Below are 14975 nucleotides of genomic sequence, written 5' to 3'. Positions count from 1 at the left end.
ACAGCACTGGTAAATAGTGGTTTACTCTGCCATCCTTTTAGATATTTGAACACTGGTATCATGTTCCCTATAATTTTCTTTTATCTAAATTGAGCATGTTATACATTTCCAAGCCTATAATATCTGTTGTCATGAATAGTTCTGCCACCTGAAGAACCACAGCACTCATTTCCTTAAAAAACAACAAAACCAGCTTTGTTGATGAGCCTGTGGGCAAGGTCTCTCACTCCCAGACATCAAGGATGTAATCTGTTCTATGAACAAATACAGTCAGGGAAGGAGGAGTGTTGGGAGTAGAGAAGGAAAGAGAGATGAAAGGAGATAGGAAGCTAACTATATCACAGACCCTGTCTGCTGACAGAAACTTTCCAAATATGTTTGCACCCAGAACCACACCAATGTAGACACAACAGATTCTAGCTCTGCTAGTCATTAACAGATTTTGAAACAGACCAATAGTCCTGGACAACTCCCCTACTCACTTAGATTCCATACTGTGCCCAGAGGGGTTACTGAATTAATGCACACCAGTGAACCTCTACAGAAAAAAGGTGAATTCCTCCATTCATGACTACCTTTCATATCACACAAGACAAAGAACTACAACCAACAGCCACAGCAAATGAATTAACAGAGAGGTGATTTAAGACCTGGATGAAGACACAATGCAAGACTCTAATGGGTAGGGGCCCAAAGCTGAGCTGTCTGGCCACTCCATGAACTCTCTTGAAGCTTACGAGAGGATGCATGACATCCTTCCCTAGTTGAAATTAGAACAGAACCAACAGATGCTCTTGTAGATTGGCTGTGGCTACAGAATGTCTGTTTTGAAGCTTGGTAGAATTCTGTCTCACAAGAATCAACCACATGATTATTTAAAAGTTAATAATACTAGTTTTAGCTTAATTTCAGTTCTGGTAATTCTGTTCTCATTGGTTGGTTTTAGCTTAATTTCAGCACTAGGTAATTCTGTTTTTATTGGCTGATACGTAGTAACTAAAAAAGTCCACAAAAGGTTGATGCTTGCTTGCCAATGGTTGCGCCAATTCAAGAGTTCCTCAATCTCCTCCCTTGCCCCCCATCTTCAAGAAGACCTGTGGAATTTATGTACTGTCCATGGATATGAAACTCTACACAAGCACACTCTATAACCTCTTTGTTGGAATCAGAGTGTGGTTCAGAAAGCTGATTGAAAGTTCTGTCAATACAGGTTCTCCCCTTGATTGCTGCATGTGGAAACAGTCAGCTTTCAGGGGAGGCTGCACAACTGTAACCACAACTGACCCACAATTTGGAACCAACACTTACCTCTGAGCATCAGGCTGGGAAATGGCATTGACAATGGCCTCCACAGCTGTATCAAAGAGTTCTGGATCGCGCAAAGAGGTGAAGGCTGCCTGGATCAAGTTCTCACACTCCATCAGGGGAATCTCTAACTGCACCCAGCTCGAGAAGCACTTCAACACCTTCTGTTTAATGAAGCTGGGAGAGTCTTGTTGCTGTAGTAATTGCTCTAGCAGGGGGAAGACAGAACTGCACTCCTGTGCCAAGACGCTACGCACCTGCCCCTTACGGTACTGAGGCAGGCGGCTGGTTTGGAACTCCTCAGGCAGAACAGTCAACAGCTCTAAGAGTGCCAGGCAGCGTGCTCGCCCATCGACATTAGAGTCCTCTGCCTGAAACATGCGCACCATGTCAGCAACAGCACATGGCCAGGCCTCTGGCATCATGTTTAGTGCTAACGAAGCCAATGCCACACAAAGCCGGGTCAGCACAATCTTGGAACCACTAGCAAAACGGGTTATTTGGCTGAAGAGCTGTGATTTGAGGCTTTCATACTGGTCAGCTGGGATGTCATTCCAGTAGCGTGAAATCTTGATGTGGAGGGCGCTGGCCCCAAAGTACTGGATCTCAGGCACCTTGTCCATATCGAGAAGTAGCCAACTGAAGTGCCAGGCTTGTGGTGAGACTTGAGCTTGCATCAACCATTTCTGAGCCAGATTCTTGTTTTCAATGTTGGGGTCATAATACAACTGGTGGAGTGCCTAGAAGGTAGAAAATAGCAACTTAGCCACTATTTTATATATGCTTGTAAGACAGTAAAAAGCCAAATCCAGATCCCTTACTGTTAGGTACCTGGTTCATGAAACATTAACTCTCTCCATACTACAAAAAAGAGTAACACCCTTGCTCTCCCGTACTTTAGATCAGAAGAGGGCAGATATGGTTGAGTGGGGATGATACTACAGATAACCATGCAATCAAGTACAACACAGCAGTTGGGGACTGGTAAAAGTCTCAACTGCCCTTAACAGAAGAAATTCAGGATAAGAGTATTCTAAGTCAGTGAACAGAAAGTGTTAATTACTACAGTGGTACCTCTGGATGTGAACGGGATCCATTCCAGAGCCCTGTTCGCATCCAGAAGCGAATACAATCTGCATCTGCGTGTGTGGCGATTCGCCGCTTCTGCGCATGATGTCATTTTGACCGTCTGCGCATGCACAAGCAGTGAAACCTGGAAGTAACGCGCTTCGTTACTTCCGGGTCGTCACAGCGCGCAACCCGAAAATACTTATCCCGAAGCTACTTCAACCCGAGGTATGACTGTATTTCAAACCTTTAGTGCTATAATAATATCCTTCCACAATGAAGAGCTAACTAGATGTGAAAGCAGCAGCCTCATGTTTTAGAACTAGGAATGGTAGAGAACAAATATAAGGGAGCAGCAATTTAATGAGGAAAGTGGGGAAATGGAAGAAGTTGCTGAACACTTCCTCTGCCCTAGCTGCTTATTTTTAAGTTGGGTTGCAAAACATGACGAGAGAAAAGTATTTGGGTGGCAATTCTGAAACAGAAGATTCAGAATCCCCTTTATATTACCTGTTTCTATAATACATTATAATCACCTCCACCCCACCCCATGCTTAATACCTGTTCATCATGATGCTGTCACATCTAGGTGAACCCAGTTTTCAGTGCCACTTTGCTGAACACACAATGCAATATTCCCCACCAACCAAAACCTTTTATTTCTGTATTTTACATATGGGAATAACAGTCTGGTCCATCTTGGTAGTGGCTGTTTCCTGGATATATTGAGTTATAGCTAAGGGCTACTCCACACTTGTCCAATGCCTAGAAAAGCACAGGTCTGAAAGGTTTTCACCTTGCCCCATGCTTTCTAAGCATGCGTCCAGGCGGTTTTGCATTTGCCCTACCACTTTCTCTGGGAAAACCCACTCTTCACTGCTGAGTCGGAGCAAACGTCAATCTGCTGAAAATTCGACTGACATCTGCTACGATGTAGTGGCAATGAGAGGGTTTCCCCAGAGGAAGCAGAGGGGCAATGGAAGTGTGAAGGAGCCCTGAAGTTCACTTTCTTTACATAGACAGTAAATTCTTCCCTACATAGCTAGTAAATTCTTTTCTGTCTCTCACTCAGAAAAGCTGTGCACCTGCCCAGCAGAGGCGAGCTACAGCAGTCACTCAAAACAACTCCCTGTATCTTGTGGCAGACTGCCAGCAAGTTAAAAGTGAAGCCAAGGGTGGTTTGATTTCTCCACTACCTTTCTGCTGAAGAAACAGAGAAGTTTGAATGGGTGCAAAACCTATTTGCAACTCATGTCACAAACCTGACTTTGTGCAAAAGGAACAACTCATTGGGCCCTCAAAGATACATTTTTGGAAGTGAGGCTCTCTGAATTTTGGGTTCAGGTTACCAAAATTACTCAGCTACTATTGAGTATCCTGAGCTTGCCAATGAAGCAAAATCTGTGCTGCTGCCATTTGATAGTGCATATATTTGCGAGACAGGTATTTCAGCAATAACTACTATGAAGACAGTATAAATACAGTATAAATACTATAAATACAGTAGCCGGCTATGTATCAATAATGATATGAGACTATGCTTGACAACCATCAATCCCCACATTGATCTACTCATTAGCGAAGTGCAAGCTCAGCCATCCCACTTATACTTGCCAAAATGGACTTTATTGTGAATAAAGCTATTTAAAATATTCATAGTTCAAAATATCTAACACTGCTTGTGTAATAGCATGTTTTTAAAATATTTTTAATAGCTCATGAAGCAATATTCTGTAACCAGGTGATTGGTGGTTACATTCCCATAAAAAACTGAGTATCTCTGTAAGTATTATAAATATTTCAACAAGTTCCATATTAATAGGGGCATTAAATAAACTTTTGCTTGGATGCCTCAAATAATGGTTATAAAATAGGCAAATGTGCAGTTAAAATGCATGAAATCAACAGCTGTTGAAGACCTAAAGTACAAAACTCATGTGACTCTAATAGTGGATCATCATAATAAAAAGGTTGGGAACCATTGCTTTTAACAATGCAAAATGTTGAAAAACAGAGACCACAAAACTGAATAGTTTTATCAAATGTAAAAACAAGAAGTCTCTAAACATAAATGCAAATATTTTAATGGGTAGGTGTAGCAAAGGGGAAAAATACAATATGAAGTCATTTAGCTCCAGATGTTTTAAGCAGTGCCTACAAAGAAAAGCATCAGGCTGCTGATCAACGAGTGCATTGTGCAGCCATGGCCTGACTTTGTGTCAGGTTCTCCACAAATTGTAGAGTAATCAATGATATTTCTGAAGATGTGGCACAGACTGCACTCGGTCCTTGTACAAATCTGAAGCAGACTACAAACACACATAAAATTCCTATTAACTACTGAACTTTATAGTAGGTTCCCATGCAGCCAGAATCTATTGAAATATAAGGGTTAAAATTATTTATATTTTTGAGCAAGGATTGTCATTAGGTAACCAAGTTTCTTAAGAGACTCCAACACCAAAACAGAAAGCGGAGTTTGATAGCTTTCATGAAGGAGGACAGTAAACCATGCCCATTTGTATTTGGATTGGTGCTATATAATTTGTCCATTGTGGTCTGGAGTAAGATGCAAACTGACAGACAACCAAATTTGCAGATGATGCCAAATTATTCAGGATGGTGAAATCTCAGCAAGACTGAAGAGCTCCAGGATGCTGTCCCTAGCTGGATGAATTGGCAACAAAATGGCAGCTGAAATCCAACATTAATAAGTACATGAATAAACATTACACCACTCAGGCTTTAAGTTTGCTCACACACTTACTGTATGTAGTCAGCACATAACTAACACAGTCACAGAAACACACAGGAGCTCAACTGCTGCATAAACTAAACCATATTACAGTCTCCCTACACAAGTGTCTCATGACTTGACCTGCTGAGACTTCAAAACCTCCAGATCAGGGGTAGGCAAACTAAGGCCCGGGGGCCGGATGCGACCCAATCGCCTTCTCAAGCCAGCCCACAGACAGTCCAGGAATCAATGTGTTTTTACATAAGTAGAATGTGTCCTTTTATTTAAAATGCATCTCTGGGTTATTTGTGGGGCATAGGAATTTGTTCATTTCCCCCCCAAAAAATTTAGTCCGGCACACCACATGGTCTGAGGGACAGTGGACTGGCCCACGGCTGAAAAAGGTTGCTGACCCCTGCACCAGATAATGCATCTTAAAGTAACAGCATACATATGCCCCTTCCTCTGGGCACAAGACGTTGGACATAATATTATGATGGCTGACTGGGAACAGTTATGGACCACAGGTATGAAATTCACGGCATGTAATGCCTTAAGAGAGAATATAATGAAAATGATATACAGGTGGTACATGACACTAATCAAGCTTGCAAAAATCTATCATCTGCCCGATAATAAATGTTGGAAATGTAAAGAGACCGAAGGTACATTCTTTCACCTTTGGTGGACGTGCCCAAGGATTAAGACCTTCTGGGAGATGATCTATAATGAAATGAAAAAGGTATTTAAATATACCTTTCTGAAGAAACCAGAGGCCTTTCTCCTGGGCATGGTCGGCCAATTGGTGCCAAAGAAGGATAGAACTTTCTTTATGTATGCTACAACAGCAGCAAGAATACTTATTGCAAAGTACTGGAAGACACAAGCTTTACCCACCCGGGAAGAATGGCAGATGAAGGTGATGGACTACATGGAACTGGCGGAAATGGCTGGCAGAATCCAAGACCAGGGAGAAGAGTCGGTGGAGGAAGATTGGAGGAAATTTAAAGACTATTTACAGAAACATTGTAAAATTAATATTTGTTAGAAGGATGTTGGAATAATATTATATGATTTTAGCAGGAATGATATAAAGGATTTGGGAATAACTGGCTGTTAATTGGTGAAAGGAGGAAAAGTAAAGTTACATTATATTAAGACAATTTACAGGACAAAAATTTTAAAAGAGGGAAAGGATTTGCTGAAATGGATAATTGACCTAGAATACAAAAAAGGGAGGTGTGAGGTGGTCAAGGAAATAAGCTAATGAAAGATTAGTAATGAGGAGATCTGATGTATTTTTCTTTGTGTTTTTGTTTTTGTTTAATGGGTTTTATTTCTCTGTTTTTTTCTTTTTTTATATTGTGATGTGATGTGATGTGTTGTTTTGTTTTTGTTTAATGTGGTATTTTTACTTTTTCTTTCTGTAATTGTTAAAACTTTAATAAATATTATTTTTTTAAAAAAATACATATGCCCCTTCCTCTAGACAACGGAGGCAAGGGCATTGTAGGGATCTTTCAAACGAGCACTTTAAAAGTGGCAATAACGGTTTCTCAAGCCTCAGACCAGCTTTATGGGTTCAACACCATAAGGAGTTGTCATACAGCGTCCAATCCGGTGACTAAAGAAATGGATGCAGAATGGAGTGTCGTAAGAAAGCCTGAAATACTGTGCTATTCTTGGGCCAATAGAAATGGCAAAGTTTGTAACGTTATATCTTGTAAGCAGCCCAGCATGCACGGCACTTTCAGTGCAACAGAGTGAGGTCTCACCAGCAAAGGATCACTGCTGGGAAAGAACTCACCTACAGTAATGAACACCACAGCACATGGTATACTAATGTAGTTCAACTGATGAGACAACACTATTGACACCCTGAGCCTTAACCAGAGACCCAAAACAGGATTCATTTCTTTTCTCTGACCTCTCAAGCAGATTGGCACTGGGTTTGCTTTATTAAAGGAGCATGAATGAAAATGTGACATATCAGGTTTTGATGCTTAAGTAGCAGCAGCAACTGCCACAAGCTCAGTGTCCCTGGTGCAGTGCTTCCTCCTTCCAAGCCTCCTCTGAGCTTTTGAAGAGTAAGAAAATAGCAGTTTGTCTCCTTGACAGCACTATGTAAATAACAGCAAGCTGAATTCTCAAAGTCCCAGAGACTAAGTGAGAAGAGGAGTTCCAGCAGATATCAACAATTAAAGATAGCATGAGTACATGAGGCCACTCCAGGTTAGTGAACACACAAAACCCATCCCGTGTTCCTATACAATCTCTCTCCCTGGAATTGCAGGAGATGCAGTTGTTTGAGACATACTTCTTGCTCCATCAAACTGAAGTGAATGGAGACCAACATGATGACACTGTGCACACTCAGGATATGGCCTCATAATCCAATGACCCCAATGGGCCAAAGAGGGGATTGTATGGCTGCTGACTCTGCAGCGACTACCACTCCTCACCTCCTGGAAGGCATTCTGGGTTGCTTTCCTTTCAGTCCTGTCCAAAGCACCCAATATCTTGATCTCCTGAACAGCACAGCCAATTGCCACCAAGCAACAGGAACCATAGCAACCAGAGCATCATCTGTTCATTCAAGCAAAGACCTAGCCCTCTCCACTATGGCGTAGAGGGCACAGGCAATCTACATAGAAGGCGGAAAGGTTGCTGAGCATTGCCCTGGTTCTGCAGTACTGAGCGCAGTCAGCTGAAACCACAGTCTCAGTTCTGCCACAATACAGGCGTGAACATAACAAGCATTTTCCTCCCACCCACTTGAGCCAAATATTGATGGGCCCATATTATAGAGTTCTGTGCCAACCAAGTCGCCAGACATATTTGCCAGCAGCCAATGACATCCTTCAACACGTCGAAAACATTGCTGCCATTACCCACTGCCTTCAACCCCCACAGTACGCAACATACTGTCACCCCAAAGACAGTAAAGTACATAACAGAGGAAGATGGGCCAGCCGTCAGCACCAACAGACCAACAGCTTAAGAAGACTAGATGGTAGTGATGCTGTTATTTAGAATGTTTGTACCCAGTCTTCACAGAAAAGGCTTGCAGAACAGCTTACAGTACAATCAACTAAAACAAGACAGAAAACAAGTTTATTTAAAAAAGCTAATTCAGTAACAAAAGAGCAGCTTCTAGCAATAGCTCTTGCTACAGTGAGTATGCCACTACTACGGACTAGAACTAGGGAAGGGGCATGAGTTCTAGGGCTCAAGCTGCAACGTGGTTGAAGCTTGACATTTAGGAGTGACAGAAGAAGAGTGATGACCCAGGGCTGATCTTCGGAACAGAAGAGTGTTCAAAGAATGCAGATTCTGGGAGAAAGAAAGCCCACAGTTAGAGCAGCAGCTGAAGTTCCAGACAAAGGAACACATAAGGATTCACATTCTTCACCTCTAGTACACTAGAGTCAGCTTCTTTACAAGAGGAAAGTACTGCAGACACTTGGTGTGGGTGTACACACACACACAAAATTTACAAGAAGAAGGGGATCATATGCCCAGTTAATGTTAACCCTACAAAAGAATCAAGACTACAAAAGTCACAGAAATATGCAGTCCATGTCAGAGATTGCTTCTTGCTAGCAAATTGCTTTAAAAAATAAACTCTCAAACTGAAACATCACAAACTGCCTCTTTCACTTACTTTCTAAAATGTGCTATAGACAAGGGCTAGCATGATTGGCCATCTGTCGTCATGAAGGAAACACCTATTACTTGCTGTTAACTAGGAGGTATACAAGAACATCAGAATATATGGTTGACTCTTTGCTTGGCACAAGAGACCAGCACTGATCACAGTTGCAACCATGAAACCAGGCAACACAATACCGCAGGCTACACAACATCCTTTGTAAGCAAATTCAAACATACCCTGTAAAAACAGAAGCCCCATTGTCTATGAGTAATGACATCTTGTACCGCAGGAACAAAAAACTTCTTTCTAACATGCACAGCACCAATACCTTCTGCAACACAATTCATAATGAACAGTGTAAAGCAAACCTAAGAAGCCACAATATGCACAGGTAGTGGTTTGCTCTGTTCCAAATACTCCAGCATCCTATCCCTGGAAATCAAGCAGAGGCATGTCCTTGGGGAAGTCACTTTTAGCTGATGCCAGCACAGGGTTGTGCCAGGCAACCCAAAACTGTTAGAGCTAAAGATGGTGTGTTCTTGGACCTGTTGCTTTGCTGCTCTCAGCAGCAGCACTTCCAGGGCTAGCTCTGTGCAAGTGGAGAGGCCATGTGCTGGTACTATGATTCATAAGACCAAGCATAAGACAAAATAACCCAGTTATCAGCAGAAGTATAGGGTCCAGATCAAGGGAAGCAATATTACCACTCTATTCTGCCTTGGTAAGACCACATCTAAAGTATTGTATCCAGTTCTGGGCACAATTTAAGAAAGATAATGGCAAACTGGAACATATGCATAGGAAGGCAACCAAATGATCAAAGGTCTGGAAACCCAGCCTTATGAGGAATGGTTGAAGGAGTTGGGTATGTAAAGATGAGAAAGACAACCATCTTTAAATATCTAAAGGGCTGTCACATGGAAGATGCAGCAAGCTTGTTTTCTCCTGCTTTGGAGGCTAGGACCCAAACCAATGGATTCAATTCACAAGAAATGAGATTCCAATTAAACATTAGGAAGAACTTTTTGACAGTAAGAGCTGCTTGACAATTGGAACAGACTCCATTGGAAGGTGGTGGATTCTCCTTCACTGGAAGTTTTCATGCAGAAGTTGGATAGCCATCTGTCATTAATGCTTTAGTTGAGATTTCTGCATTACAGGGTGTTAGAGTAGCGATGACCCTAAGGGTCCCATCCAACTCTACAATTCTAAGTAAACAAGGCCAGCCTCAAGTGAAACTTGAGCTAAGGCTTGCACTCGCGACCACTATCATTCTGCAGACTTCCATTTGAAATGAAATGCTACTACACCCTGAAAGTCCAATGAAATCCTCAACAGTACTATGGAAATTTACTGGAAAAGGAGCAGGTCAGGAAAGCTACTCCCAGTTGCATACAAGGAAAGGGGATCTTCAGACTACTTTGACAACAGTAAATCAGCAACAGCATTTTTAAAGAGTCAAAGAGGCAGGTTCACTTGTATTTCTATTCCCCAATATCTTGGTCTGAAGGCAGCTGTCTCAGCTGTCACATCACACAGGCCTGCGGCTCACCACCTCAAATTAGAAGTGATGGAAACCAAAACCTTTTTATCCAGGGAGAGAGCCTAGATGATACAGCCCTCACCTCAAATACACACACATGCCCACAAGAAAAGGGGAATAGCAGGGGACGTGGGAGGATTTGATTTATTAATTTCATTTATATATCACCTTTTCCTTCGAGGAGCTCAGTGTGGTCTACATGGCTCTCCCCTCCCCAGTTTATCCCCACATCAACCCTGTGAGGTAGTTTGGCTGAGAACTCCAAGGTCACCCAGTGAGCTTCATGGCTGACTAGAGATTCAAATTCTGGTCTCCCAAGTCATAGCCCAACACTTTAACCATTAAAACACACTGGATTGAGAACAAACACAATCATACAAATGCAGGAAGGTTATGTCTGATGTTGAAGCCATAAAGTTAACAGGAACTGCTGCCTAAGTACCATCATAGGAAGAGTGGAGTGCATGTGTGTACAGATTCAACCCAATGTCTTCCAGTGGTGGAAATGTGGTGTTTCCAAGGTGTTCCCATCTTCAGATTCATTTTTTCTATTTTTTACCAACTTGTTGAAGCCAGAGAAATATGAATTTTTTACACATCTCTTATTGAAAGTGCAACCATTTTTTCCTGTACCCCAAACAATTGTTGCATTACACACAGCATAAGATAATTCCTCTATACATTTTCACATCCCTTGGCTTCTGCTGGGAGATAAGTCACTTCCTTAGGGTCACCCTATAAAAAGCGCAAAATGGCAATTTACACCCTTGCCTCTGACCTGAAGCCTTTATCCAATGTGAAATGCAACCAGAATACTTCACTCTAAGCCAAATGGGCCTGTGTTATCACAAGACCAAAAAGGCTTTAGATGTAAGAGCATGTCTCTGGTTTCATTGGAGTTTCTTGCATCCTGTCTGTACTCCTGTGTGAAAAGCTAGCTTGTCTAGGCTAAGAAACAGAAAAGCTACCTGGTTTGCTCTCTGGCTAGGAGTAAGAAAGACCTTTCCCAAAAAAACCCACAAAAAACCCCAATGTTTTGAACACTGTACCATAAATATTCCTTAGGGTTAAAATCTAAGCTGCACTTTAATTGGTATAACTGTTTTAACTTCCTTGTCCTTTGTGTTGCTTTTCCCAAGCTTCCCCTGCTCACTGAAGTTTTGAACTGGATAATTCAAACATTCAGAACCAATTAAGCTTCTTCATTCATATACTAATGTGTGAGGTTGGGTAGCTCTGCACTGAATACGAAAGAAGTGCCCAGTCTTAGTTCAACTCCTGCCTGTGACAGCAAGATGTCATTAACTACTTTGGTCTAAATGTCTGGTACAGTGATAACTACAAATCAAATCTATGAGCTCCTGCAAAAGCTGGTTAGCCTACTCAGTCACCTCAGGGCTGAACTGGAGCATGAGCATATTGGTTTGGCTAGATGCTGACTCCCTGGATCTGAAGAGGCAGCCTCAAGACCAGAGAGGATTGTTATTACAAAAATACACCACGTGTGTAAGAAAGCAGTCTGAATCTACCCTGGCAGAGTACCACATTCTGTCACTTGCAGCAAAAAAAAGCCTTGGGCTGATGAGGCAAATGCATGGCAGATTTGACCCTACTCAAAAACCTGTATCTTGACCCCAATAGTCAATGCTTCCTGCAGCATAAACTGGCACTAAATACAGACTATTATGGCACAATCGCCTGCTTACACCCTTCCTCCTCAGTCAGCCAACCAATCTCCACTGTTATAGCATAACAGTTGTATCTTACGGGAAAGCTTGATGCAAGCAGTGCTAGGCAGCGAAGCAAAGAAGGTTTGAGACAGACGAGGGAGGGGGGGAGCCGAAGCATCCTTGAGAGCCTGCTACAGCCCTTCCCAGCCAGTGTGGAAGCCATTCTGGCACACCCCTGATGGCTCCAACTTTTACCCCAGCACTTGCTGAGCTAATCACTACCTGGGGTGTACTGACCTTTCTTGATGTCAACATTTGCTCTATTGTCAGCTCGCACAAAGAAGCTGCCTGTGTGTTCCTTCCAGAGGGAATTATAAAGCAGCATTACCCAGTAACAGATTAGGCCACAAAAGCGAGTGCTGCTACATAACTTTGCAGAAAGGCACAAACCCTTATTCCATATGCACTATGAAAGTGGGAGGTTTTTAACATCATGGCCTAAAATCTTGGACTAGGAGTCTGCCATTCCTGGCTATGTATCTAATAAACAAAGAAAGGGAAGCAAGTCAGGTTCCATATCCAGCTAAAGATATACCTTGGTGAGTTGTCACTATCTGGGCTTTGCTAGGAAGAGGGCTAAATGTCATAATCCCTACTAGTGAGCTGCCTGGAACCTGTGTGACAATTTAACACGAGCAGAATGACAGAATTCAGGGTGCAATAGGGAGTAGCTGCTCCAGTGCTTCTGAAAATACAATGGGCAGCAAAGGCAGGTTAAAGCTGCCTGAATAGTGACAGGTCCACAACAGAGCACTCTACAAAGCCACAATGGAAGATGTGTGTTGTTTAACAGAAATAACAATTTCCATCCTGCAGAACTTTACTCAACAGAAGGGGAGAAAAATAAACTGTTCAGGACTAACCCTAAACTGCTTTTTAATTTCTTTCAGGCCAAAGTATCCCAGTTTCAACCAGGAAAATAAAATTTCTGCAGTATGTATAACTTATTCAAAGTGAGTGCACTTATTCTGCTTTTCCTAGACTTGGAGCTATGCAGGCCACAGAGCTCCAGTTCCATGGTTCCTAGGAAACTTACAAGGTAACCCTGGCTTTCAATATTTCATCAGATGTTGTTCACACATTTTCAAGCCCACCTTCAAAAACCTGGAGGCTAGAAATGTTCCTTTTCATTTAAAGATAAATTATATTCATCATAATCAATTATAATGAATTATACATATGCCCAATGTGGGAAACGGGAGCAGATTGGAGTTCTACTTACACTTGAGTGAAATCTCCAAAAACATAGTTATAGATATTTCTAAGTATCATTCCTTAACAACCTCTCAAAAACAGCTCCAAGCTCATGCTTTTCTATCTTGTAAGTGTAGAATTTTATTCTTACAAACAGGCAGCAACAGTTAAGACACCAATCACTTGGCAAAGTGAAATCTTCACTATTATCGTAACACAGACTGCCCCACAACTTAAGATGGAGCATCAAGAAATATGGTGCCCTTTCAGTAACTAGTACCACAGCATCCATTCTTCTTGCTTCTCCTTGTTAATGTCCATTATACAGCACATCACAGTCCAGAGATAGGGATAGTTTACCTGGATACAGATAAAGAGCTGTTTTACTGCAATATACCGTAGTGACTATGAGTGTGAGCTTTGATTGGGAAGTCCATCTTCAATCCACACATAAACTCACTAGATAGTCTTGAATAAGCTACTATTCATCAGCTTCAACATTCAATCGGCAACAGGGGAACAAAAATACTTGTCTACAGTATATGGTTGTTTCTGATCTTTCAAAAATGCATTGTATAAATCTGAAGCACAATTGTATTTTAATTAGCAGCCTGCCTTCCACAAGGCCACCACAAAGAATTTTGAGAAATAGCTGCAAAAGCATTACAGTGAAGGAATGTGGAACAATTACATAGGTAAGATCCTCTTTAGCCTTGAACCAAGTGGTGGCACTCACTCTAGTCTAGCATATTTGCCAGTGAAGTTGTGGTATGCCTATAGCAGAGGTGGGCCACCTGCTAACCAATTTTTAAAAACCCTCAGCAAGCCATCTCTGGCAAGAGTGATCTCCCCCTGCCCCCAGCCTGCTGGCCAGGGAGGAGGAGGAGAAGGAGGAGAGAGGGAGAGAAAGAGAGAGAGAAGTAAGGAGTGGCAGAAAAGAGAAAGGAAAGCTGGTGGCAGCCCCACCCATGATCAGCATGCAATCCCCGACAGACAACTGCTAAGGGAATGAGGCCCTCAAAAATAAAAGGTTACTCTCATTACAAAATTCATGTAAATATAGGAAGCTGCCTTATACTATGACAGTGGAAGGAGCTCTCCAGGGTCTGAGACAGAGGTCTTTTCCATCACCTGCCATCAGAACCTTTTACATGGAGATGCCAGGAGTCATAGCCAGTATTACAATACCATTTAAATAACTCCTGTGAATTAGGGAACATTTATACCTACATCTAAAAGAGAACAGAGGCAGGTGATTACACAACTGCCAAAAGAATAAAGCAGTCACCAGACAACAGTTCATCTTCCAGGTGTGTTTCTAAAGGCCACTTTGCTTTCTACAACTAGAGGGTATCTCCTGAGGAGAAAGCCCAAAGTGCCATGAGTTCTGACTATGACATGCTAATGATTCAATGAGTAACAGGATGCCCCCTGGGTATGCTGTCAGGGCAGATCATCACTTCTGCAAATGCCCCCTCAAGCCAGCAGCAGTAGTGTCAGCCCCCCCCCCCCCCCGCCAGGCTCATCATGATACGCTCTCAGAAGGAGGTAAGCGGAGGAAAGGTTCCCAGATTATAACATAAGGACCAATATTACTGCCACTCCAAAGAGAGAGTGTGTGTGCGCGATTCAGTGGGATTCAGAGGCTACAGTAGTGCAAATTAAACCGTGAAGCCAATGTCAGAGACCAATAACATGCCAAGGGCACTCTCAATCCCCTGAAAAAGATCAAGATGGGAGCAG

The 14975-nt window shown here is 42.3% G+C and overlaps 1 protein-coding gene across 4 annotated transcripts in view; it reads right to left on the bottom strand.

The window, feature by feature from the left end:
- IPO13 (importin 13) overlaps nucleotides 1-14975 on the bottom strand; it is a 43446-nt gene that overhangs the window by 27439 nt on the left and 1032 nt on the right. For all 4 annotated transcript variants that reach the window (XM_081865486.1, XM_081865487.1, XM_081865488.1 and 1 more), the window contains exon 2: nucleotides 1309-2045. In XM_081865486.1, coding sequence (XP_081721612.1) covers nucleotides 1309-2045 — 737 coding nt within the window. The remainder of the gene's footprint in view (nucleotides 1-1308; nucleotides 2046-14975) is intronic.

The sequence above is a fragment of the Podarcis erhardii genome (assembly GCF_964252035.2).
Source record: "Podarcis erhardii genome assembly, chromosome: 6".
In the NCBI taxonomy this organism is placed as follows: Eukaryota; Metazoa; Chordata; class Lepidosauria; order Squamata; family Lacertidae; genus Podarcis; species Podarcis erhardii.
The sequence above is the reverse complement of the archived record's forward strand: the minus strand, read 5'-3'. Positions and strand labels throughout refer to the sequence as shown.